We start from the raw sequence: 22,467 nt of genomic DNA, 5'->3' as shown, positions 1-22,467 counted from the left end.
ATTTTTGCCTATAACTCTAAAAAGATTACTCTGAAAATAATAATCTAAATCGACATGAGGGTGAGTATAAAATGAGTAATTTTGGGTGAAATATCAATTTTTAAGTAAAACAATATATATGGTATTGTATCATAACTATCAACTTCATTCTACAGTACAATATCAATTAGTCACAAAGTATGTTTTAAAAAAAAACTAAATACCATTAAAAATGTTTAGTTCTAATACTATTGACCTTGTTACCTAAATCATCCTCATGCTCATCCTGTCATGCCAGTCAGTTTCATTTGCAATTTAATTTCTTAACCATCTGTGACCATTGTGGTTTTCAGCTCAATACAGAAAAAGCCGAATGGAGAACAATGGTACTATGGAGCGGTTTCCTCTGGTGGCGATCCTGATTAGCTGAATGACATGATTTTTTCTATGCCATTGTTACTGTGTTAGTTTCTCGAAGGTCCATGGAGGGCTATAACGCTGGTCAGCTAATCAGCTAGTGATGGATATCTTCCCATTATTCATTGTAGAACAGGGGCTCAGGGGGTCTTTGTCGAGCCGTGTTGTAAAAAACAGTCAAAGTAATGAGTCGGATCAGGTAGGTTATCCTGATGGTGACCTTATCAGTCATTCAGGGCAGTGTTCCCCGACCTTTTTTTGGTTAAATGTCAGGATTATATTCACGGACCGGTTTTCTGATAGAAGGAAGTAAAAATACAATTGCATGACTTGCAAAAAAAATACAATTAAGTGCATGAAAATAAACTCAACATGATGCTGAATCAGCAAAAGCTCTGGACCAGTTACAACAAGATGTTTTGTATTTGCATCTATGTATATTTGATTGTATGCTGATGATGGTGTTCTGGATGTGTGTGTGTGTGTGTGTGTGTGTGTGTGTGTGTGTGTGTGTGTGTGTGTGTGGGGGTGTGTGTGTGTGTGTGTGTGTGTGTGTGTGTGTGTGTGTGTGTGTGTGTGTGTGTGTGTGTGTGTGTGTGTCCTAGCTTTGGGAGAATTTGTTCCAATGAAGACTCAGAAGTTTAGTTACTTGAGTTCCTGTGTTTTACTCATTTTTACTAGTCAAGAGTCACATGCTAATGTCCTTTCTTTTTCTAAATTAAACACCTTTGATGGAGTAATATCAAAAGGACCTTTTTTTCTTACTCTGTGGACCGGGAACAAATGTCTCACGGACTAGTACCGGTCCCTGGTCCAGGGGTTGGGGACCACTTATTTAGGGGAGTTCCTCATTCATTCAATTTTCTTTGAAAACATCAGATTTCGCAAACATTGCGATGCAATCTGAGGTTAAGACTTCCATTTGCTGAACTTTGTCGTTGTCTCCTTTCTTTCAGCCGCATTCTGGGGCGATATCGCTTTAGACGAGGAAGACCTGCGCATGTTCCACATCGACAGGACGATAGACTTGACTCGCTCTCGGCAGGGACACACATCTGGTGAGTGAACTCGCGGTATTTCAACCACTAGGAAACGATCGGTGGCTTCCTAATGCTAACTTTGTCTGTCAGGTGGCCTTGAAGAAGGAGAAACGACACAGAAAAAGGGATCTTTATATTTGCTACTTGAAAGAATACGTCGATTCGGGCTGGGTAAGAACAAAACCACACACACGCACATTCATATTAAACTCTCCTGCACATCTTTCTTTGGAAATTATGACATTATTATAACTGACACAAAAGACACTTATCCAAGACCATGATACAAATTTTATATTCTACATTTTTTGGCTTTTACTATTTATACAGTTAAATCTTCCCAGTATCTTGAAAGACAAATTTGAAAACACTTAAAGAACTGTCCAAGTATATTGTTCAGGAATAAGACTAATTTTAAGGCTGATAATGAGTCTTACAATTCCAGAGAGGAGATTGAATATTTATTTAATACGTATTAAATGTTAGGTAAATTTCAATGAAATTGGTCGTATTTAATTTTTTGTGCCCTTTTACCAATGACCTGTTGGAGTTGTTACGCCACTTAAAACCTTCCCTGTGATATTTACGGACCGACCTTAAGATAAAAAAATACAATAGCACGACCTACATACGTGTATGAAAAATACATTTAAGCATAAGGCTGAATCCGCAGGAGCTCTGGACCGGTTACAACAAGATGTTAGTGTATTGGATGGTATGCTGATGATAGTGTTCTGTATGTGTGTGTCAGGACTGACACTTTACAGAAAACGACAAGAGTGAGATCCGAGTGTCCTCATCTTGTATCGTGTAGTCTTGATGTCCTTCACCTCCATGGAAGCACAAATCTTTGACAAAACCATATGACTTAGATGTTTAAAATATGATTTAATTATGATCCAAAGTCTATATTCAAATGTTGCGATTTCAAATTCTCAAACCTGCCATTTAAAATGAGCTGAAACCTTTGAATTGGGTCATAGAATTGTTATGATATTAATAGTTGATGGTCTTCTAGAAGAGATCGTACCTTGGGTTAATTTTTGAGTTATAGCATCCAACATATTCGACAACGACACGTTATGTCACAGATGAAATATAAATGATCGATTGCTACAGAATTCTACATTCAAATGTTATGAAATGTATTATTTCAAACCTTACACCTGCCGCGATCTTAAATTAAATTCAATGATCTGAAACCTATTCATTTGGTGAGAATCTGAATCTGAATACGTTCCAAACCATTAATAGATGGCAAAATAATGAAATGATCAATAATAATGAAAAATACTAGCAAACATGGGTTTTAAACAGTACTTATATGACTGATGAATAAAAAGATATCAAGGCAGACAGAACTTTGTGCTGATTCGTTGCTCTTAATTTTAAAGGAAGTTTATTTCCTCCTTCTGAATGGCGTTTGGGGAATTTACTGCAGATTTTAGCGAAAATTCTCCAGATTAAAGTGCATTAGTGCAGAAACCTGAACCTTGGATTGATTGACAGCAGTATGATGTTGTTGTTAAGTTACTATGACTCGACCTCGCGCTGGTGTCTCTACCTGTGTGACTCGTGTAATAAAAGATGATTGGTTAACATTGTGTGGTGCCTTCCATGATAGGACCAACGTTGATATCATCATTAAAAATATATATATAGAGAGCATTTAATGGGTTACTCAAGGAGTGAGAAATGTCAAGGGTGGTGTGAGAACGAGTCAAATTGCGCAACTTGACCCTTTTAGAGACTTTGTGCCAATGTGTGAGCATGTTTTGTTTTCGTTAATTTATACGGAATGAGGACTTTGAAATAGAAGAGGTTTCTTTTCTTAAAAGAGTTTGTGTTTCCTCTTTTTCACTAGTCAAGAGTCACTATTCAAGCAATATTTCATCGAGTTTGAAATTCAATTCAATTCAATTTTATTTAAAGTGTCTTATCATAACAAAGTTATCTCAAGACACTTTACAGTTGAAGTAAGACTATAGTGGATTATGTCGTTTCCAAGCTTCGATACATCTTTATATGGTTGCAATTTAGCTTCAATCAAAGTACCGTACAATTATTCACATTCCAAAACGAAAGTGAACTTTAAAACGTTATAAAACATTGAATTAAACTCTTATTTTCATTCAATTACTTTAAACAAGGACAGCAGCTATTTATACACCTGCCACGCGAATGAATTACAACATTTTACCAATTTATTCAAAGAAGTATTGAGAGAATACAAGTGTCTTGTAATATTGTAAACAACTCTTTAAATAAAGTGTATATTTTAACTGTTAAGTTGCTTCAAGCTAATCGACAGATGCTAACATATTAGCCTTGTTGACGTTAGCTTCAGCCGGCAGGGAGCGATAAAAAACATCAAAGACACGCAGGGATTAGGTCGTTTTTCGGGTGTCTTCGATAAAAAAAGATACTCAAAAGGCATTATGATCAGGTGGAATCTCAAAATAAGCGTCGGATATACAGAACCATTTAGAAATGTGGGATTTTTCTCCTCAGACTACTTACCGAAGAACTTTGGCAGAGGTCCCGCCGCGAGTCAGACGAGCCAAACAATAAAAAGTGTGAAGTCAAATCGCAGGATTCCTCGAGCGGCCACATCACGAGCAGAGAGGATTTGGCCCGGAGGAGTCATTCCCTTCGTCATCGGAGGGAACTTCACTGGTAAGCCACTCGCTTGGACCGTTCAGTGCCGACAACTTACACACAAAAAACAAACAAAAGAACATGCCAACATGAGAACTAGAATGCTGGACGTGTGTGTTCCAGGTAGCCAGCGAGCCATGTTCAAACAGGCCATGCGTCACTGGGAGAAACAAACATGCGTGACTTTTATCGAGAAGACGGACGAGGAAAGTTACATCGTGTTCACCTATCGGCCCTGTGGGTGAGTGTGTGTGTGTTGACGGGTACACTCAGGGTTCACTAGTGACCTTGTCACGGTGAGAGACGATACGGTCACTCAACAATGGCTCTACTTTCCTTCCTGTCCTGCTCCTGTTTCCCCGTCCCACCACTCACACCGCCGGGCTCTAAGTGTTTGTATGTTCCTGCACTTTTTTTCTTTGTCCGAGCTCTGCAGAAGCACATTGTTCTGTGGAGGAGCTGCACAGTGGGGTCAGAGTGTGTTTGGACAGCGTTGCCCCTTTACCCACGGGTAGTGAGGATGAGGATTTTTGAGTGGCATCTGGGTTTAACTTTTGGATTCATAGTGTCTTTTCACCACTTTGAGAAAATACTCTTAAATGGCAACTAATGTGAAACTTTCCAAGATGCAGCAAGTCTCTCATCATGACCACGTTTTGAACTTATTACTTTATAAAGTTCTCCCCCGACTTAAATCTGGGCGAACAAGCCCAACGTCAACCATTATGACGTAATAATGGGTTCACTCCTCCTCCAGCCAGCTGTAATTACAACGGGCTTTTTTTATACAACGAGTCCCTTTTCTAATGTCAATATTTCAATGAAAAGAGAGTTTTGTTCAAACAGACACAAACTGATGACACAATAGAGTCCAACATCTATTTAAGACACACTAAGTTGCCCTTTAAGTTACAATTTATCTTTCAATATCATTCTAATACATCCTACACTTTTAAGCTATTGGACATGAGCAATTTCGACATTCGTCTGGATATTTCCACATAGAATTGTAGCCAACATAAACAAGTTAGTCACTTAATAAATAAAAAGTTTGTAATTTTACACCATTTTGCCCGTGGACACAATCGCTACCGTTTAGACTTTGCTCTGTGACAGCTTAACAGAATGAATGATGCTGTTATAAGAGCAAATACCTGATTAATCGTGAGACGAAAAGATTGCCGTTCATGTGTAAGACCGACGGGAGACAAAAAGAAAAATGGTTTTAAGGGAATTTTCGTGAAATTGGAACTTTTGTTCCGAGGCTTCTATCTTCTGTGATTCCTGATCCTGACACGGCATTTAGAACGCTGGATAACTATAATCAGATTTGCTAGCCTGGCACCGAAGTCTCCACTCGTTGAGCGAGTGTGTACAAGTGTGTGTTCGGTGGGCAGCGAGGCAGGACTTCTCACAGCCTGTTCCGTTCCGGTCATCAAACTACTGTTGTATGTAAACGAAGCCTGACACTTCCTCTGAAAAACTGTGTTTCTGTGTGTGCTCAAAGAACTGCCGTCTCTGTCGAGTGTGTAATGTAAATGTCTATCTCCCTGCTATCAACTTCCTACTAATCCTTATTAGGTGTTGTTCCTATGTGGGTCGCCGTGGCAACGGGCCTCAGGCCATCTCCATTGGCAAGAACTGTGACAAGTTTGGCATTGTAGTGCACGAACTGGGCCATGTCATCGGATTCTGGCACGAGCACACGCGCCCGGACCGCGACGATCACGTGACCATCATTCGAGATAACATCCAACCAGGTGAGATTCTCCCCGAGATGTCGTAAGACGACAGTCGGACGAGGCGTATCGAAGATATTCTGAGGCTCTAAGCTAAGCTTTTATGAGCGAATTCAAGCGAAATGACTCTTTCTTTGTGTTGAGGAATAAATAGCCGATGTTAAAATCTATACAGCTTTCTTTATAAAGTTATTTTGAAACAGAAAACTTAACCCCCAGAATTGACCCCTGTTGCCCCAGCCAGTGGAGTGTGTGACCCCTACAGTAGACAAACATTCTGCCTCGTTGGTTTCAATGAGACAGAATGTCATGAATCAATTAAACACGTGAAGTTGTCGTACAAAACTCATCTGATATCAAAGATATCCTTCCCTGTCCTTCACTAAAAGTACCTCAAACCAGAAGGTTTTGCGCTGACGACTCCAGCTACTTGATGATGTGCTAACAAAATACATTCCTATGAATAAAGAGTGTGTGTGTGTGTGTGTGTGTGTCTCGTCGCGGGCCAGGTCAGGAGTATAACTTTTTGAAAATGGAGCCCGGGGAGGTGAACTCACTCGGCGAGCCGTATGATTTCGACAGCATCATGCATTACGCCAGGAACACCTTCTCAAGGTAACCACAGGAAATGTAGAGGATTGAAAAAATGATTGTTTGTTATATACATGTCACGCATCACGGATGTTAGGACACTGAAGATGAAACCAAAGCTAAGTCACTTGAGCTTGAGTCATGTGGTTCCCGTTGTGAAAGTGTCCAGTCATCCAGGGATTACATGATAACCTGAGAAACACCAATATTTTTAACTTGACTTCCTGTTTTATATTTATATTATGGCTTTGTCCTTGTACAGCTTAAACGTGTTCACGCTCTATTTTTTACTCAACCTTGTGTTTTTTTGCCTTTATAGACGAAAATGTTTTTACATTTTAATGTAGCGACTGATGTTCTCTCGTCTTCATCTTCATCTTCGTCACTTAAAAACATCCAAATACTGTTCGTCTGTAACGGCCATCTTGTATTAAATCCTTGACATGAGAAATGTTTTACTAGTTTTCAGTTCGTTTGTAGCAGTAGCTCCAAGTCTCCTGCTTGAAGTTGTTCCTCCTTCAAAAAAAAGTGTCAGCGAGGTTACGTTACAGACGAGCAGTACGGAGGTATTTGGATGTTCTTAAGTCTTTTTGGACGAAGACAACTGAGCTCCAGTCGCTACATTAAAACGAACAAACATTTTTGCCTATAACTCTAAAAAGGAAGTGAGTGGACATGAGGGTTGGTAAAAGATAAGGGAAATTTGAATATAAGGGTGAACTAACCCTTTAAAAGAGTGTAGTAGTTTGTCTTATACTTGTATTTGTCAAAAATCTTTTGTCTTGTTCTGTGTGAGCTTGAGGTTGAAAATACCCCTGTATTTGGGAAAGATCGATATAATGATGTTACATTTGAGGTTTTCAAATCTTACCCCTGTGCAAAATATATTTTTTAAAATACCTATTTAAATAGGTAATATCTAAATGCACTGGCCAGAATACTTCAAACTCTACAATCGTCTCTTTCTTGAGACTCGAGTGCACCTGTTGTGACATCAAATTGTTAACGTCGTCTATAATTTGACATTAAATGAGTGCGGAACTGTGATAAATGTTGATGGTAAAAAGACATTTGTTTTGTTTTTGTCCAAAAGGGGGATGTTTCTCGACACCATCCTACCATCTAGAGACGAAAACGGGGTCCGACCTGCCATCGGACAGCGGACCAGACTCAGTAAAGGAGACATTGCACAGGCAAGGAAGCTGTATAGATGTCCAGGTACTGACATATTGACTCAGAGACGTTGCTGTTCATGATCCAGGTGTGATGTATTTTGCCCGATGAGCCGTTAAAAGAACGTGACAAAGTACCCGAAGATCTCAGCTGACATTGCAAACTTGTTCCTTTGGCTCACGTTTGGTCCCCTGCTGTGTTTTCTGCTGTTCAAGCGGTAAAAACGACGTCACCGGTATTTACGATCCCAGCAACACACACTCCTGGTCAGACGTGTAGTCAGAGGACTTCCACATCAGGTCACCATGTGCAGGATATGAACCCAGCTCTTGGAGAAACTCTCTGGATGCCGGACGGATCTTGTTAGCGTGCCCCAGCTGGAGCGCGATATAAGTCTCCCGAAGCATATAAGGTCATATTTCAGTGAAACCATATTCGCTAACAGATGAACACGACCCGGAGGCACTGCGTAGGGAACACAGCATGCATGAAGGGAATTCATTGGCACAATTGGCTAACCTCCTTTTGAGAAGCCTCTCAGCGGGAGGACTCACATCCTTCTCAGAGCCATAAGATGAAGAGTATATTTGGTTGGAATATAGATTTCATTTAGATTGCTCAAAGCTAGCATCATTTTGAAGCTACAAAACACTCGTCTTGTGACGTCAAGTCCAGTACGGGAGGCGTATTGAAGACAACCTTTGCACCATGTGTCTCGCAGATATACGGTGATGTGACAGTAACCATGACAACCTTGTACAGTGATACCTCCACAATGAAGTGGAAGCCAAGCCTGACTTTTAAGTTAAAAACTAGCAACTAGCAACGTAAAAACAAGAGTTTAAAACTGGGTTGACCAACTTAAGGTTTTAATATTTAGCAACTAGCACCATCACTTAAGATTTTATTTTTTACAGTGAATTAATTTGGTGTTTTATGAGCTATTTACAGTAGTAATAAAAACTCTACTATTGTAGACTTAGAGTTCAGTATTTAATCCATGGGTGTCACACTCAAGTTAAAGAACTATCGAAACAAGACCACCTACGATGTATATTCATTCCAGGACCTGTGATACCTTGTCATTCAACAAGTGGTTTTGTCACTTCATTGATGAAAAACTATTTTTTTTACATTTATTTCAGCCAAAGATGTTTGGGAAAAAATGTAGACTCTAGTACTTAATAAAAAATATTTTGGCCACGTCCTTGATGAAGTTTGACAGTAGTGATGGTTCTGATGAAGCTTCATGAAACAGTGTCATTATTTTCAAAGTCCACTAGATGGCGGTCTCTGCACTATTTTCCTTTGTTTTGAACAAGTGTTCTAATGAAACATCATTTTTAAACTGATGGCGCCACCTACTGACCTCTGAACAACATGACACTGTTTCATGAAGCTTCATCAGCACATCACTAGTTTTACGCACCTGCTTTAATTGGGGCATATATATGATGTCATCACTAATAGCCGATCGATATTAAAAGGCTAAGCAGATTATTTCAAAAGTTATTGTTTACATTTATACACAGGAACGGGTATTGACTACAATGAATTAAATATAAAGAATACATTTCAAGTTTCGAGTTAATTTCTTGTTAAGTTTGAGGATTGTACGATAACGAAAACATGTGTTTGGAGGACAAGATACAAGATACCATGGAAATGGTGAAGAGCAGCAGATGCTACATACATGTAACTCTCCCCCGTTGCTTGTGTATATTGCAGCATGTGGAGAAACTCTCCAAGAGTCAACGGGGAACTTCTCGTCTCCTGGTTACCCTAATGGTTATCCATCGTACACACACTGTGTCTGGAGAATATCTGTTACTCCTGGAGAAAAGGTACGAACGCACACATGAACACGACAGGAAATGCACGTACATGTACAATAAGATAAGCCTTCTGGTTTTATAAAATCTTATAACAGCTGTTATTTCTTACAGATCGTCCTCAACTTCACCACCATGGATCTTTACAAGAGCAGCTTGTGTTGGTACGACTACATCGAGGTCCGGGATGGATACTGGAGAAAAGCTCCCCTGCTTGGTGAGAGTCAGACACGGTCCGATGGTTTGATAATGGACTTCATCAACTCTGAGGCTTGAACTGATCCGTGGGATCTCTGTCTTGCACAGGAAAGAACACAATTTTCCTTATCAACTTTTTCACCTTAGGCGTCCTAGACTGTAAACAATATTTTTTTTATTAAAGATGTATTTCTTGAAAAATATACTCGCCATCTTTTGGTGTCTTTAACATTGGTTTTAAAATATCAAATAGAAACTCCTGTTCTGTCCTGCTCCTCCCACATCTCTGTAGATCAATTATACACATCTAAATACTAAAACTATGTGGGTTGATCTCTGTAGTTGTGAAAAACTTCTCTGTTTTGTGTATATGGTATAGTGTATTGTATGTGACGTAGACAGACCAACTTAAATTGGTTAGTTCCAATGCGACCTATAATCATTGACATGTATATTTGTCAGAGAATGTAAATCTATAATGTATAACTATAACCACACATGTTTAATAAATGTCACATCATCACCTCTTGACTAAAATGAATTAGAATCCCAAAAAGTACTTATTATAAATACCTTTCGTTGCCTAGTGCTCCTCCCCCCAAAAAACTTGCTGACTCCATAGCATGGTATAGAATAGTTCTCCAAGGGCTGAACCACTAATTGCATGTGATTTACCAAGATAGTTTAAAAAAGTGCAAACAGAACAAAACTTTGTCACCTGAGTTGAATTTCAACATGAAACAGATGTCAGGAGAGATGACAGTATGTCGTTTAGTACATGCACAGTTACAATCAGTACCTTTGGGAAGGTAAAAATAAATAAAAACAACTCTTGTTAAAATGATCCTCTTCATGTATTTTAAACTTTAATTTATACAGTTTAAAATATTTTCTATATTTATTTTTGGTAACATTTCGAGTTAAGAGAGTATTTTAGTTTTAATTTAAACTGCTTAGAAAATGTGATTTTTACGGGTTAATGAAAAGTGGCCTTTGTAAAAACCTCCTCTAAGAGGATTTGATGAGGCGGCGTGTTGGGTTGTGTGTCGTTAAATGTCATCCGTGTAACAATGAAACCCATCTTTGAAAAAAGACCTGGTGGGAAATCTGTGTGAAACTAAAGAAGAAACCGAAGGAACCGAAAAATGCATTCCTTCCAACAGGATGTAAGACAAGCCTCTAAAAGGGAGAGCTTTTGACCCAAATACTGACCAGACCTTCCTGGAGGATTATGATGGCCAGGGTGTCATACTTTGATGATGGAGGCGACGGAGAAGACCTTAATCTGTCGCCAGTAGGAAGATGTTGGCAGTGATTAGGATGTCAAGAGTTTTGATGGGAAAACTGTTGGGATTGCTGCTCTATTTGAAACATGAACCAGAACACTGTTTCTGCTGGGTAAGAAGAGAAGGTCGGGTCAGAAAGTTAAAGCAGGTATGCAGACTTATTGAGCAGTAATCCTGACACTTTTTCATTAAGTCATTGAGGAGGCTTTAAGTACAGCGAGTGGGCATCAGGGTATTGGGGCCAACCTGGGACCTGTCTGGGGGAAGAGTCGTCCCATGATTTTAAAAAATGTTCACTAAATACATTTTTACAGAAACGATCAAAAAGCAAGTATTAATACATCCACATTTCTGTTTCCTAGGCAGGTTCTGTGGAGACAAACTTCCAGATGTTCTCATCTCCACCGACAGCAGGATGTGGATTGAGTTCAGAAGCAGCAGCAACTGGGTGGGCAAAGGTTTTGCTGCAGTTTATGAAGGTCAGTGTGGGAAGTGAAAACGACACACTTGATTGGTTTAAATATAACCTGTTTCTCGTTCTACGCTGCACAGCTATCTGTGGAGGTGAGATCACCAAGGACTCTGGACAGATCCAGTCCCCCAACTATCCAGATGACTACAGACCTTCCAAAGAGTGTGTCTGGAGGATCACGGTGTCTGAAGGCTACAACGTCGGGCTCAGCTTCCAGGCATTTGAGGTGATTTTCTCCCTCAACGCATGTTCTCGTGGAAGAAGTGGAGAGTTCTTTGTAACAACATGTTCCTGCAGTGTGTAGCAAGTGTCAAACTCAAGGCCGAGGGTGCAATAGCCAACCAACTCATGACTTATATTGTGATAGTGTAGTAACAAGGATGTATTTGTAGTATCATTGAAAACTTGGTGTTGTAGTATTTACAGACCACATGAATCTTGACGAAGACGGAACTGCTTACATTCGTTTTGAAACCAGAATTAGCCCAAAGATTAGCTTTAAAAGCCGCTGGAGTCGACTGTATCCTCTCGTCCTCAGTCATCTCCAGGATCTAGCAGGATTTCAATGTTCATTTAGTTGCAGGGGACGTAATGATGCTGCCATCTTGTGACCAGAAGTTTTATTGTGACCCAAAAATGAACAAATGGTGCCACTATTTTCATAATAAGTGTAATGAAAAAACTTGTTTTAATCAAGTGAAAACACATTTTAGACAGTCGACAGTGGGTTTTCTGCTTGTAACTCTATGTAGAAATCTGGCAACCTAGACGAACAAGGGAGTGCGACGTTCACTGACAACAGAAATAACGCATTCACAGAAGCGTTCATCACGCAAAATACTCTGTAAATAGTCTGTCCAAAATCTGAACTAGTTCATGAAATATCCTTCAATGACCCAACACTGCATGTTGCTTAACCTAAACCGTAGCAACTCGGCTCAACGTAAAAATGCAGCCTTTTTTCAAACAGCACATATATCTACTTCTTGATAACACATTAATCTGATGACGCTTCATAAAGCAGTGTCATTATCTTCAGAGTCCACTAGATGGTAGTGATGTGTTGATGAAGCTTCATAAAGCAGTGTCATTATCTTCAGAGTCCACTAGATGGTAGTGATGTGTTGATGAAGCTTCATGAAACAGTGTCATTATCTTCAGAGTCCACTAGATGGTAGTGATGTGTTGATGAAGCTTCATAAAGCAGTGTCATTATCTTCAGAGTCCACTAGATGGTAGTGATGTGTTGATGAAGCTTCATGAAACAGTGTCATTATCTTCAGAGTCCACTAGATGGTAGTGATGTGTTGATGAAGCTTCATGAAGCAGTGTCATTATCATCAGAGTCCACTAGATGGTAGTGATGTGTTGATGAAGCTTCATGAAACAGTGTCATTATCTTCAGAGTCCACTAGATGGTAGTGATGTGTCGATGACGCTTCATGAAACAGTGTCATTATTTTCAGAGTCCACTAGATGGTAGTGATGTGTTGATGAAGCTTCATGAAGCAGTGTCATTATCTTCAGAGTCCACTAGATGGTAGTGATGTGTCGATGACGCTTCATGAAACAGTGTCATTATCTTCAGAGTCCACTAGATGGTAGTGATGTGTTGATGAAGCTTCATGAAGCAGTGTCATTATCATCAGAGTCCACTAGATGGTAGTGATGTGTTGATGAAGCTTCATGAAACAGTGTCATTATCTTCAGAGTCCACTAGATGGTAGTGATGTGTCGATGACGCTTCATGAAACAGTGTCATTATTTTCAGAGTCCACTAGATGGTAGTGATGTGTTGATGAAGCTTCATGAAGCAGTGTCATTATCTTCAGAGTCCACTAGATGGTAGTGATGTGTCGATGACGCTTCATGAAACAGTGTCATTATCTTCAGAGTCCACTAGATGGTAGTGATGTGTTGATGAAGCTTCATGAAGCAGTGTCATTATCTTCAGAGTCCACTAGATGGTAGTTATGTGTCGATGACGCTTCATGAAACAGTGTCATTATCTTCAGAGTCCACTAGATGGTAGTGATGTGTTGATGAAGCTTCATGAAGCAGTGTCATTATCTTCAGAGTCCACTAGATGGTAGTGATGTGTCGATGACGCTTCATGAAACAGTGTCATTATCTTCAGAGTCCACTAGATGGTAGTGATGTGTTGATGAAGCTTCATAAAGCAGTGTCATTATCTTCAGAGTCCACTAGATGGTAGTGATGTGTTGATGAAGCTTCATGAAACAGTGTCATTATCTTCAGAGTCCACTAGATGGTAGTGATGTGTTGATGAAGCTTCATAAAGCAGTGTCATTATCTTCAGAGTCCACTAGATGGTAGTGATGTGTTGATGAAGCTTCATGAAACAGTGTCATTATCTTCAGAGTCCACTAGATGGTAGTGATGTGTTGATGAAGCTTCATGAAACAGTGTCATTATCTTCAGAGTCCACTAGATGGTAGTGATGTGTTGATGAAGCTTCATGAAACAGTGTCATTATCTTCAGAGTCCACTAGATGGTAGTGATGTGTTGATGAAGCTTCATGAAACAGTGTCATTATCTTCAGAGTCCACTAGATGGTAGTGATGTGTTGATGAAGCTTCATGAAACAGTGTCATTATCTTCAGAGTCCACTAGATGGTAGTGATGTGTTGATGAAGCTTCATGAAACAATGTCATTTTCTTCAGCGTCCACTAGATGGTAGTGATGTGTCGATGACGCTTCATGAAACAGTGTCATTATTTTCAGAGTCCACTAGATGGCAGTCTCGGCACTACTTTCCTTTGTTTTAAACAACTGTTCTAATGAAACATTATTTTTAAACTGATGGCGCCACCTACTGACCTCTGAACAACATGACACTGTTTCATGAAGCTTCATCGACACATCACTACCATCTAGTGGACGCTGAAGAAAATGACACTGTTTCATGAAGCTTCATCGACACATCACTACCATCTAGTGGACTCTGAAGAAAATGACACTGTTTCATGAAGCTTCATCGACACATCACTACCATCTAGTGGACGCTGAAGAAGATGTCACTGTTTCATGAAGCTTCATCAAAACATCACTACCATCTACATCTACAACAGTTGTCATTTATCGGTAAATGGGCCACAAATGTAAGGGACAGATTTGAAGTTGAATAAGCCTGAATCTAAGCTCTTGTTGTGTTCTGTGTTTTGCAGATCGAACGACACGACAGCTGCGCCTACGACTACCTGGAGGTCCGAGATGGCCCCCTGGAGACGAGCCCTCTGATAGGCCGCTTCTGCGGTTACGACAAACCAGAGGACGTTCGCTCGACATCACACACGCTCTGGATAAAGTTCGTCTCGGACGGGACCGTCAACAAGGCCGGATTTGCAGCCAACTTCTTCAAAGGTGCGCATGATGGACATTGGGTCGGTCAGTTGGTTACCTAAGGCGCATGTGTTATTCAGAGGAGGACGAGTGCTCCAAGCCGGACAACGGTGGCTGTGAACAGCGCTGTGTAAACACTCTTGGCAGCTTCAAGTGTGCCTGTGACCCGGGCTATGAACTCGCATCGGACAAAAAGAGCTGTGAAGGTAGGATTGCGTGTTTATATTTGTGTGATGGAGTGTATACATTCCTTGGATGCTGCTGTGCGACTTTAGAAGAATAGGGGTCTGAGCGGCCCTTGTCAACAGGAAAAAACAAGCTGCAGATGCATCGCATGAAAACCTCTCGTCGCAAAACCAAAGCATACCTTTGAGTCTGACTCAGGATTTAAAACATGGTGGACCCTGAGATTCTGAACTGTGACTATAAGTTGGACTCTGCAAGATAGAGGTGGAGGATTTATGGTGAAGTCGTACTTTTTGTTCTTTGGACTTTCTGCAGTCATTCTCAGGACCTACAGTGATTTCTTTCACTGCCCTGATCCTGTTATGATCATTGTCCGTAAACCAAGGCCATTCTCCCATTGATCATGTACATTTTTAGAAGTAAAAAGTGATGTTTTTGTATATTTATAATGGCAAATGCCCGATTATTACAAGTGTGCTAGCTGAAGGTACGCAGGTCGTACATGACAAAGGATGATAGAAGAAAATACATTTGAAAACAAAATGACCCAAAAGAGAAAGGGGTGAAAAAAGTGAGCAACTTTGGTCTTTCAATTGCCAAAAGGAGCCGCCATTCCTAAAATATCCCTTACTTTACTTGAAAAACATATGGTTTAAATTGAATCAAAAATGGACATTGAAAATTGTCGGCTTCCCTTGTGTCCCTGTCCAAAAGTTAACTCTGATATGTTAGCATGGATGCTAATAGAACATTTAATTGCAATAATCAAAATGATAAGACAGGATAATGTAGTGATGAAGTGAGTTTTTTTTCATGGTCAACGTTTAGCTTTTGCAAACTGATCAATTCTAGTAAGGTGTCCAAGGAGCTGATTGGAAGACTTATTTGACTTTGACCTTAAAAGCATAGTTCACCCAAAATTCAAGTTCGACTAACCCTTGCCGCAAACTACGCCCATTTAAGTTTGTTCCTCTGGTCCAAAAAGACACACTTAAAAACATCCAAGTACCTCCATTACTCTGAAAAGAATCCCAACCTCTTAATCCACATGAGTGTGAGCAGAAAATGGAAATAAAAATAAATTTGAATTCACCTGGAACCCAGTGACAACACAAGGGATTCCACAAACACATTTGTTTAAAGTGAGCCAGGAGAGATATCATGACCTTCTGGAAGCATCAACTTTGTTCATATACTGTACATAATCAAAATAAGAATCAGAATCAGTACAGAATAAAAGAATGACACAAGATAACAAACAGAGTAAGCAATAGAAAAACGCCATCATTTAGTGTAATTGTGAAATAGTCTTGCTTCAAAATGTTGATGTGCAACACTGTCTTAATTCTGAGCTGCTCTAGTAGAAGAACTCACATTTCTCCTTCAAACTCTTCACTGGCTGCCAGTTTCTTTCAGGATCTATTTAAAAATTCTGGTTCTTACTTTCAGATCTATTCATGGTCAGACCTTCCATCAGTGATCTGATCCAGACTTACACCCCAGCTCGGGCTCTGAGGTCTGTGGATCAGAATCTACTGATGGTTCCTGAACACAGTTCAGGACCAGAGGAGAGAAATCCTTCCAGACTGTTGCTCCTAAGCTTTGGAACCATCTCTGTGTTTGATGATCTACTGACTCCTTCAAGAAACATCTGTGTTTGATGATCTACTGACTCCTTCAAGAAACATCTGTGTTTGATGATCTACTGACTCCTTCAAGAAACATCTGTGTTTGATGATCTACTGACTCCTTCAAGAAACATCTGTGTTTGATGATCTACTGACTCCTTCAAGAAACATCTGTGTTTGATGATCTACTGACTCCTTCAAGAAACATCTGTGTTTGATGATCTACTGACTCCTTCAAGAACCATCTGTGTTTGATGATCTACTGACTCCTTCAAGAAACATCTGTGTTTGATGATCTACTGACTCCTTCAAGAAACATCTGTGTTTGATGATCTACTGACTCCTTCAAGAAACATTTGTGTTTGATGATCTACTGACTCCTTCAAGAAACATCTGTGTTTGATGATCTACTGACTCCTTCAAGAAACATCTGTGTTTGATGATCTACTGACTCCTTCAAGAAACATCTGTGTTTGATGATCTACTGACTCCTTCAAGAAACATCTGTGTTTGATGATCTACTGACTCCTTCAAGAAACATCTGTGTTTGATGATCTACTGACTCCTTCAAGAAATATCTGTGTTTGATGATCTACTGACTCCTTCAAGAAACATGTGTGTTTGATGATCTACTGACTCCTTCAAGAAACATCTGTGTTTGATGATCTACTGACTCCTTCAAGAAACATCTGTGTTTGATGATCTACTGACTCCTTCAAGAAACATGTGTGTTTGATGATCTACTGACTCCTTCAAGAATCATCTGTGTTTGATGATCTACTGACTCCTTCAAGAAACATCTGTGTTTGATGATCTACTGACTCCTTCAAGAAACATCTGTGTTTGATGATCTACTGACTCCTTCAAGAAACATCTGTGTTTGATGATCTACTGACTCCTTCAAGAAACATCTGTGTTTGATGATCTACTGACTCCTTCAAGAAACATCTGTGTTTGATGATCTACTGACTCCTTCAAGAAACATCTCAAGACATTTTTATTTGTTCAGGCTTTTCCTTGATTTTCTGGATCTCCTGTGTTGTTATCAGTTTTATCTTGATCTTTAAAGTATATACTTTATTGAATATTGTTTCGATTGTTTAAGCGCTTTGTGACCCTGGTCTGGAAAAGCGCTATACAAATAAAAATGACTTAATTACTTACTTACTTCTGCAACACTTGTATCTTCAGCTGCATGCGGGGGTCTCATCTCTAAACTCAACGGAACCATCAGCACGCCTGGATGGCCTAAAGAGTACCCGCCCAACAAGAACTGCGTTTGGCAGGTAGTCGCTCCCACCCAGTACCGGATCTCCATGCAGTTCGAGGCTTTCGAGCTGGAAGGCAACGAGGTAAGTCCTCCGTCTTAATTAGATCACAGCAGAGCCGGCAGACGTCGCAGCTGCTCGCCGTCTCACCTGAGCTGTACTTGTGTATTTAGGTGTGTAAGTACGACTACGTGGAGGTCCGCAGCGGCCTGTCGTCCGACTCTAAGCTGCACGGTAAATACTGTGGCAGCGAGGTCCCGGAAGTCATCACCTCTCAGTACAACAACATGCGGATTGAGTTCAAGTCGGACAACACAGTCTCCAAGAAGGGCTTCAAGGCTCACTTCTTCTCAGGTGAGTGCGACGCGTGGCTTGATGTTATGTCACTCTGTGTGATCACTGTTACTTCAAAGACTGCAACAGAAATCAATCAAATATATATATATTTTAATAAATTATCTGAATCCCCAAATGTTTCACTTTAGTTAATTTGATCAATAAAAACGACTTTTATATTACGTGTTCTTTTTTTAATCGTATTATTAAATAAAAATGATCGTAATGATATTTACTTTAATCTCATGACTAGTACGTTTTTAAGTCATGTCAAGTTATTTTATTGTCAAATATGCATGTATTAAGACATTTCTATTTGTTCTTGTTCTTATTTTATTTTTATTTATTTTTTATGAAAAATTGCTGTATTGCTGTGTCTAATTGGAAAAAAAACAATTTCACGAAGGAGACCTCCTGAAGGAATAAGAAAGTTCTACCTAACCTAAGTAAGTAAGTAAGTAAGTAAGTAAGTAAGTAAGTAATATTTATTTATATAGCGCTTTTTGAGACCAGGGTCACTAAGCGCTTAAACAATCAAAACAATATTCAATAAAGTACATACTTCAAAGATCAAGATAATACTGAGAACAACACAGGAGTTCGAGAAATTCAAGGAAAAGCCTGAACAAATAGAAACGTCTTAAGATGTTTCTTAAAGGAGTCAGTAGATCATCAAGAGCAAAGAGAGAGAAGATTGTTCCAAAGCTTAGGAGCAACAGCCTGAAAAGATTTCTCTCCTCTGGTCCTGAACCGTGTGCGTGGAACCATAAGTAGATTCTGATCCACAGACCTCAGAGCCCGAGCTGGGGTGTAAGGCTAACATACAAAAATTAAAATAAATAAAATTGTGGTCCTCTGTGACCCACGATGCAAAACATGAAAGGTTGAAATTACTTAACAACAGACATTAAGACATTCAAGAAAATAAATAAAAATGAATAACCAACAAAATGAAATAAATAATCAACTAACAAACAGAATATAAACAAAAAAACAAGTAAATGCACAGGTATGTTAGTACAAGTGAAATAATCACCTTATTTAGGAAGGTAGGTAGAAATGTATTAATAAATTGTTTTTTTTCCAAATTATCCACAGCAAATACAGCATTTTTTCACAAAAAATAATCAAAAATAAAATAAGAACAAGAACAAAGAGAAATAAAGAGAATGAACAAGATGATACAATCTAAGTCTAAAGATAAAGATAAAGAACATAGATCAAAGAAAAACAACAAAGACAAAAGATACAAAGACTAACATAGAACAGATACTTTTACTCCACTCCTGCCCCCGAACTCACAATTGTACAATTTAATAGCCCGAGGAATGAATGAGTCAACAATTTAATTTAATATTTATACGTTAGATAAGAAACATCCACTTTACAAATACATATTTAATTTTAAAGTTGATGTAATAGTGTCATTAAAAAAGATCTTGCTCCATCTGACCACACCGTCCTGCGAGTGCATGAACATCTTGCTGTTGTTTGTCTCACTGTGACCTGAGCGTCCGTCGGCTTCCATCTCGCCCTCAGACACGCCGTCACTGTGTCCAGAGCGTTTGTTTGTGTTTGAGTCGTGCCGGGACAGAAAGCGTGGACGCTCGTCCCCCCGCGGTCAGGTCAACAAGAGATTGGCCACCTCGCCAAAGGTCAGAGGTAACATGACCTCACAATCAGCTTCCCTGATTGACGCTCGCTAGTGCTACGAGGAAATGGATAGGATCCTGGATGATCCCCTTATCCATTTGTCTCTGAGGCCAGCTCTTCCATTTTTCTACTTCTGTCTCACACACAACTACACAGGGAGACAACATGAGCAACACTTTATCCTACTGTTGAGTTTTGTTTACTTTTCATACTTTCCATCTCCAGGAAAGCACCGTTTTTTTGTTACTGCCAGGGACCTGATAGAAGAGTGACGAGTAGTGCTGTGTATTGACAAGTATCTTGCAATACCATACGTATCTCTGCACATGCGACAAAAACACAATATATTGCGATAAGGCAGGAACAAGTATATATATTTATAGTATTGTTGAGTACTTGACTCTGGTGTTGTGATAGTGTAGTAACCAGTATATATGTGTAGTATTGTCCAGTACTTGACTCTGGTGTTGTGATAGTGTAGTAACAAGTATATATGTGTAGTATTGTCCAGTACTTGACTCTGGTGTTGTGATAGTGTAGTAACCAGTATATATGTGTAGTATTGTCCAGTACTTGACTCTGGTGTTGTGATAGTGTAGTAACAAGTATATATGTGTAGTATTGTCCAGTACTTGACTCTGGTGTTCTGATAGTGTAGTAACAAGTATATATGTGTAGTATTGTCCAGTACTTGACTCTGGTGTTGTGATTGTGTAGTAACAAGTATATATGTGTAGTATTGTCCAGTACTTGACTCTGGTGTTGTGATAGTGTAGTAACAAGTATATATGTGTAGTATTGTTCAGTTCTTGACTCTGGTGTTGTGATAGTGTAGTAACAAGTATATATGTGTAGTATTGTCCAGTACTTGACTCTGGTGTTGTGATAGTGTAGTAACAAGTATATATGTGTAGTATTGTCCAGTACTTGACTCTGGTGTTGTGATAGTGTAGTAACAAGTATATATGTGTAGTATTGTCCAGTACTTGACTCTGGTGTTGTGATTGTGTAGTAACAAGTATATATGTGTAGTATTGTCCAGTACTTGACTCTGGTGTTGTGATAGTGTAGTAACAAGTATATATGTGTAGTATTGTCCAGTACTTGACTCTAGTGTTGTGATAGTGTAGTAACAAGTATATATGTGTAGTATTGTCCAGTACTTGACTCTAGTGTTGTGATAGTGTAGTAACAAGTATATATGTGTAGTATTGTCCAGTACTTGACTCTGGTGTTGTGATATTGTAGTTACAAGTATATATGTGTAGTATTGTCCAGTACTTGACTCTGGTGTTGTGATAGTGTAGTAACAAGTATATATGTGTAGTATTGTCCAGTACTTGACTCTGGTGTTGTGATAGTGTAGTAACAAGCATATATTAGTAATATTGTCCAGTACTTGACTCTGGTGTTGTGATAGTGTAGTAACAAGTATATATGTGTAGTATTGTCCAGTACTTGACTCTGGTGTTGTGATAGTGTAGTAACAAGTATATATGTGTAGTATTGTCCAGTACTTGACTCTGGTGTTGTGATAGTGTAGTAACAAGTATATATGTGTAGTATTGTCCAGTACTTGACTCTGGTGTTGTGATTGTGTAGTAACAAGTATATATGTGTAGTATTGTCCAGTACTTGACTCTGGTGTTGTGATAGTGTAGTAACAAGTATATATGTGTAGTATTGTCCAGTACTTGACTCTAGTGTTGTGATAGTGTAGTAACAAGTATATATGTGTAGTATTGTCCAGTACTTGACTCTAGTGTTGTGATAGTGTAGTAACAAGTATATATGTGTAGTATTGTCCAGTACTTGACTCTGGTGTTGTGATATTGTAGTTACAAGTATGTATGTGTAGTATTGTCGAGTACTTGACTCTGGTGTTGTGATAGTGTAGTAACAAGTATATATGTGTAGTATTGTCAAGTACTTGACTCTGGTGTTGTGATAGTGTAGTAACAAGTATATATGTGTAGTATTGTCCAGTACTTGACTCTGGTGTTGTGATAGTGTAGTAACAAGTATATATGTGTAGTATTGTCCAGTACTTGACTCTGGTGTTGTGATAGTGTAGTAACAAGTATATATGTGTAGTATTTTCCAGTACTTGACTCTGGTGTTGTGATAGTGTAGTAACAAGTATATATGTGTAGTATTGTCCAGTACTTGACTCTGGTGTTGTGATAGTGTAGTAACAAGTATATATGTGTAGTAGTGTCCAGTACTTGACTCTGGTGTTGTGATAGTGTAGTAACAAGTATATATGTGTAGTATTGTCCAGTACTTGACTCTGGTGTTGTGATAGTGTAGTATCAAGGATATATGTGTAGTATTGTCCAGTACTTGACTCTGGTGTTGTGATTGTGTAGTAACAAGTATATATGTGTAGTATTGTCCAGTACTTGACTCTAGTGTTGTGATAGTGTAGTAACAAGTATATATGTGTAGTATTGTCCAGTACTTGACTCTGGTGTTGTGATATTGTAGTTACAAGTATATATGTGTAGTATTGTCCAGTACTTGACTCTGGTGTTGTGATAATGTAGTAACAAGTATATATGTGTAGTATTGTCCAGTACTTGACTCTGGTGTTGTGATAGTGTAGTAACAAGTATATATGTGTAGTATTGTCCAGTACTTGACTCT

General features: G+C 39.1%; 1 protein-coding gene across 1 annotated transcript in view; it reads left to right on the top strand.

Annotated features, from left to right (window-relative positions):
• tll1 (tolloid-like 1) overlaps positions 1-22,467 on the top strand; it is a 56,134-nt gene that overhangs the window by 23,394 nt on the left and 10,273 nt on the right. Inside the window, exons 2-16 of the mRNA XM_087810728.1 lie at positions 1,353-1,454; positions 1,527-1,607; positions 3,948-4,112; positions 4,218-4,335; positions 5,676-5,854; positions 6,343-6,448; positions 7,518-7,642; positions 9,326-9,441; positions 9,544-9,646; positions 11,276-11,392; positions 11,466-11,611; positions 14,576-14,771; positions 14,831-14,956; positions 17,756-17,916; positions 18,006-18,186. Coding sequence (XP_087666854.1) covers positions 1,353-1,454; positions 1,527-1,607; positions 3,948-4,112; positions 4,218-4,335; positions 5,676-5,854; positions 6,343-6,448; positions 7,518-7,642; positions 9,326-9,441; positions 9,544-9,646; positions 11,276-11,392; positions 11,466-11,611; positions 14,576-14,771; positions 14,831-14,956; positions 17,756-17,916; positions 18,006-18,186 — 2,022 coding nt within the window. The remainder of the gene's footprint in view (positions 1-1,352; positions 1,455-1,526; positions 1,608-3,947; positions 4,113-4,217; positions 4,336-5,675; positions 5,855-6,342; positions 6,449-7,517; positions 7,643-9,325; positions 9,442-9,543; positions 9,647-11,275; positions 11,393-11,465; positions 11,612-14,575; positions 14,772-14,830; positions 14,957-17,755; positions 17,917-18,005; positions 18,187-22,467) is intronic.

The sequence above is a fragment of the Callionymus lyra genome, chromosome 1 (genome assembly GCF_982586985.1).
Source record: "Callionymus lyra chromosome 1, fCalLyr1.hap1.1, whole genome shotgun sequence".
Classification (NCBI taxonomy): domain Eukaryota; kingdom Metazoa; phylum Chordata; class Actinopteri; order Syngnathiformes; family Callionymidae; genus Callionymus; species Callionymus lyra.
Note: the sequence above shows the minus strand (reverse complement) of the source record. Positions and strands in the feature narration are given on the sequence as shown.